The 4767-nt window shown below is 39.0% G+C and overlaps 1 protein-coding gene across 1 annotated transcript; it reads left to right on the top strand.

The window, feature by feature from the left end:
* The first annotated feature begins 60 nt into the window (after window positions 1-60).
* Window positions 61-4767, top strand: LOC108258077 (protein SCO1 homolog, mitochondrial). The gene is made up of 7 exons (XM_017456381.3): window positions 61-625; window positions 1566-1679; window positions 2313-2403; window positions 2624-2821; window positions 2911-3003; window positions 3983-4098; window positions 4433-4767. The coding sequence occupies exons 1-7, from the start codon at window positions 494-496 to the stop codon at window positions 4565-4567; spliced, it is 879 nt and encodes a 292-aa protein (XP_017311870.1). The 5' UTR covers window positions 61-493; the 3' UTR covers window positions 4568-4767.

Raw genomic sequence — 4767 nt, 5'->3', positions numbered from 1 at the left:
ATAAAAACCCGTTCTCTTCCTGACGAGACAATTTTCCCTGTGCGTTGAACAAATTAATATACGCTTAATTTTCATATATATAGTTTATTTGTTTGTTCATTTATACGTTTATTGTATCTACGAACTTATTAACGACGTTGCTAGGGAATCTTTAGACGTCGCTGTCGCCTATATAGTGCTGCATAACAAATGACGTCCTGTCGCCTAGCTAGTGCACTATAGAGTCTGCGTTATGTCTTATGTAGAGTCCGGAGTAGTGCGCATATATAGGGATTTTAAAGCGATTTGGTATTCCAACATAGCTACCTCATATCCGCTTTTGGTTTCCCTCCCTGGCATGCAGCTGGGCTGACCTTAACACTGTGTATTGGTTTGATGTGCTGCTTGAGAAAAGTATTATTTGTTTATGGCATTTCGGGTTCTGTTTCGTAAGCCTTGTCTGTGTACGTCGAGGCCGTTTCCGTTTTGAAAAAGAGACTTTGCAGTGAAAGTTATGGCTACAATGGTTTTACAGGGACTCAGGTGTTCAATGACCACGCCATTAATTCTCCATAAGTTTTATTCCAGCCGCAGCTCCTGCTATAGAACATGTACACAGCTGTTAAACATGGGAACATGCACTCCGGTAGGTCATCATATTTCTACAGATAAAAGCTGTGTGTAACCTTACACTTGTTTGTTATTACGTGCTGATATGATATGATATGATATATGATATGAACCCCACCCCCCGAAAAAAAAACACAATAGAAACCATCACAGAAAGTCTAATGGCTTCCATTACAAATACCATTACAAAGCTCGTCCGTCGAGAGCCTGCTGACATACTGTATCACGGTGTGGTACGGTAGCTGCACCGCGGCAGACAGGGAGAGGCTTCAGAGAGTCATAAGAGCAGCACAGAAGATCATTGGCTGCCCTCTGCCCTCCCTGATGGATATTTACACTTCCCGTTGCCTCAGCAGAGGAAAAATCATCATTAAGGACAGCTCTCACCCTGGCTCTGATCTGTTCAATATGTTGCCCTCAGGGAGACGTTACAGGTGCATCAAAACAAGGACTAATAGATTTAAGAATAGTTTTTTTTCCCCAAAAGCTATTACCATTCTAAACACATACATGTACTGATTTCACAGTATATGTATATAGTGTCTCAAAACTGTGCATTTCATAGTACCTCCCCCCTCCGCCCCAATATCTTGTTTATTCTTCTTGTTTATTTGATGTACATGTTGGCATGAAACAAAAAGGAGTGGCTCTTAATTTCATTGTACATGTGTATAGTGACAATAAAAGGCATTCATTCAGACATTCATTCATTCAAAGCTGACCATTAAAACCATTATTGGTCCTTAATGGTATCCACTAGACATCGCATGCAACCAATAGAAGGCAACAAAGTGTCAGTAGAGACCCACAGGGACTATTACAGTTTCCATTAAAAACAATACAATTCCCATAAAAACCATTACAAATTCCACGAGGGTTTCTGTTTGTTGTTCTGTATTGGGTTTTTCTTTCAGCAGGGATGATATGATCATTTGTGTTTCTTTTCAAATCTGCAGCTGAATGTATCCTTCACATGCAGAAGTCCTGTATTTCCCAGTGTGAGGACTCTGTCTTCTGTCCCTCCACCACCTTCAGCCAGAGGCAACAAATCTACCGAGAAAAAGACTGGTGTAAGCATCCATGCAATCAAATTATCTGCTGAAAGATATAAACCATGTTCCAAAAAAACCAACAACAATAACTGTTAGAAAATATCATGACAATGAGTTTGTTTGAGTGTGTGTTTTCAGTATTGGTTATTTAATTGCTCTCTAACTATTGTTAGTCATAATCTCTTTTCATTATACATCAGGTTAAGTGTTTTATTTAGAAAAAGCATGTCATGATGTACTTTATCATATTTATTACTTCTAGTTATTATACACCAACATAGTGCATAGTCCTGTGTTTTGTTTTTCTTGTACAACAGCAATTTGCCAATGATAACTCTTTGTTCATTAGGGTTGGGGGTTCAAATCTCGCCTCCACCCCGTGTCAGCCAGTCCAAAGACGTGCTGTAGGCTGATTGGCATTTCTAAATTGTTTGTAGTGTGGGAATGTGTGTGTGATTGTGCCCTGCGATGGGTTGGTACCCTGTCCAGGGTGCCCCCTGCCCTGTGTAGGATAAGCGGTATAGAAAATGGATGGCTTTCTCCCCTAATTTCCATCTGCATTTTAGGTTTTGCATTATGCTGAAGTGATGTATTATCTATAAATAGTGAGATTTTAAACTGTATTCTCTGGCTTCTCTCTGTCTTTTATAGCCAGTCACATGGAAATCTCTCGCTGTCACATTTGCCTTGGGTGGGACTCTTCTTCTGGGCATGAAATACTTTAAAAAAGAGAAAGAAGAACGTAAGGCTTTCACATTTCTTTCTCTTTTGTTACCTAAAATAACATGTTTTCCTGGATCTAAAGTTTATAGATATGAGTACTTTTATTACTGGAAATGTGATTTCTTTGTTATTAAATTTATTATTTATTGATTTGTTTATTGCAACTCAGTTTGTGATATAGCATGAAACCATTCATGTAGAGAATGCATAACGGGTGTTTTTTTCCCCCACTGGTATAGAGTTTGAGCGAGAGAGAACGAGGTCTTTAGGGAAACCAGCCCTTGGAGGCCCATTCTCTCTTATCGATCACAACAGTAAACCTTCAAAAAGTGAAGATTACCTGGGCCAGTGGGTGCTGATCTATTTTGGATTCACACACTGTCCAGATATCTGTCCTGATGAACTGGAGAAAATGATCGAGGTCGTGGATGAAATTGGTAACATGTCTTTTTAAGCACCACTTGATTCCACTCGCTGGATTCTTACTTGCTGTCAAGGCTGATCATTTGTCATTTTTTCCATACAGACAGGATAAAGACACTCCCCAATTTAACACCAATTCTGATCACAATCGATCCAGAAAGAGACACACCTGAGGCCTTGGCAGCATATGTCAAAGGTAAACTTTTGGCTACTGTCTCTTTGTACAGCATCCTCAGGGGTGGACGCATAATGATTTCATTAACTAACCCACCAGGCAAGTACAAGCTTCAGCTTACTGCCCAGTCCCATGTTATGCTTCTCTGGAAACCTTATTACTAGGCTAAAAGGTGGTAGTTAGCGTGCAGTAATAATGTATGGCTAGCTTAGTATATTAATACAGACTTAGGGAACAGAACCAACATCATGTTTGCAGCCTCAACAAATAGTCAGCAGGTTGTTGGCTAATGCATTCATTATAAGATTTGCTGTTCTATCATAACACTTAATAACTGTGAAAAGATAGTATTCTAGTTTTGCTAGTGCCTTTATTTCTTTCAATAATGCCCAGATGACTGCTACTTATATCAGAAGAGATACACGACAGCTTCACGCTGCATCTTCTTTTGCTCATTTTCGTCAGTGTTCCCACATACCTGCGTGTTCCTGATTCTGAAAAGATTGTCTATTTTTCATGAATGCTAATTAATATCTAACCTTTTCTACTGTCAGACCAGTATGATGTGCTTTAAGTTTAAACACATATCAAAAGTCAATAGGGAGTAGTTTTTTTTTTTCTCCTTCTGGTAGTTTAATTGGTAGTAACCTACAAATGAAAAATTCTAACAGACCAGACACACAATTTTCTTGTCCAGGGTGCGCAGGCTACTGATTTTTCCACCGTTGAATCTTTAATTCATTGTTGGCTCAATGGTTAAGGCACTGGGTTGCTGATCAGAATGAGGGGTTCAAGCCTCAGCACTGCCAAGCTGCCACTGTTGGACCCTTGAGGAAGGCCATTAACCCTCTCTGCTCCAGGGATGCTGTATCATGGTTCACTCTGTGCTCTGACTCCAGCTTCCTAACAATCCGGGATATGTGAAGAAAAGAATTTCACTGTGCTGTAATGTACTGGAAAAAAACATGTACTGGAAGCCCCTTTTTTTTGGTATCTGCAGAGTTCTCCCCAAAGCTGATTGGCATGACCGGAACAACAGAACAAATTGCGCAGGTGTCCAGAGCTTACAGAGTGTACTACAGTCAGGGTCCAAAAGATGAAGACAGTGACTACATTGTGAGTTTTGCATTCCTTCAAAATCATACAAATGGGATTATAAATGTTGGGTTGAACCTAAATAGTACAGTGTGTGAGGGTGAAAGTTTTAATGCAGAAGTCTTGTTAGCTGTAAAGTGAAGTGGAACATTTCCAAGAATTCTGCACATTACACTTGTAACTAATTTGGTTCATGCTTTGCTAATCCTTTTGCGGTATACACAACGCAGTCTATTAAGAATAAATTGGTATTTTGACATTTTAGGAAATCAAAGTTGTTCTACAAAATGCATTGTACTAAACAGTTAGAATTTCTTGCATTTTAGTTTAAAATGTGTTTATGCTCTAAACACAGGTAGATCATACCATCATTATGTACCTGGTGGGTCCTGATGGAAAGTTTGTAGACTACTACGGCCAGAACAAGAAATCAGCCGAGATCTCCTCCTCCATTGCGTCACACATGAGAAAGCAAAGACAATCCAAGTAGTGTATCACGTTATTGTTTTTGTTGTTGTGCTTTCTCTCTCTCTCTTTTTTTTTTTTTCCTTTCTAGCACCAAAGACTTAGAATTGTGAACATTTGTTATTTCTTAAAGATCAACTTCTGTGTAGAATACTGTTTTTGTTTAACATTTCTCCATATGTGAATTGTCTTAAATAAAATACATTCTCTGCTGTTTTTATTTTA

Source organism: Ictalurus punctatus, chromosome 2 (genome assembly GCF_001660625.3).
Source record: "Ictalurus punctatus breed USDA103 chromosome 2, Coco_2.0, whole genome shotgun sequence".
NCBI classification, from domain to species: domain Eukaryota; kingdom Metazoa; phylum Chordata; class Actinopteri; order Siluriformes; family Ictaluridae; genus Ictalurus; species Ictalurus punctatus.
The sequence above is the reverse complement of the archived record's forward strand: the minus strand, read 5'-3'. Positions and strand labels throughout refer to the sequence as shown.

What these genes read in the sequence shown, in the direction of transcription:
- LOC108258077 (XM_017456381.3), top strand. Translation starts at nt 494, where the DNA reads ATGGCTACAATGGTTTTACAGGGACTCAGGTGTTCAATGACCACGCCA. An exon ending in CTACCGAGAAAAAGACTGGT is followed by an intron (nt 1,680 to 2,312) that starts GTAAGCATCCAT and finishes TGTCTTTTATAG; the next exon opens with CCAGTCACATGGAAATCTCT. An exon ending in ATGAAGACAGTGACTACATT is followed by an intron (nt 4,099 to 4,432) that starts GTGAGTTTTGCA and finishes CTCTAAACACAG; the next exon opens with GTAGATCATACCATCATTAT.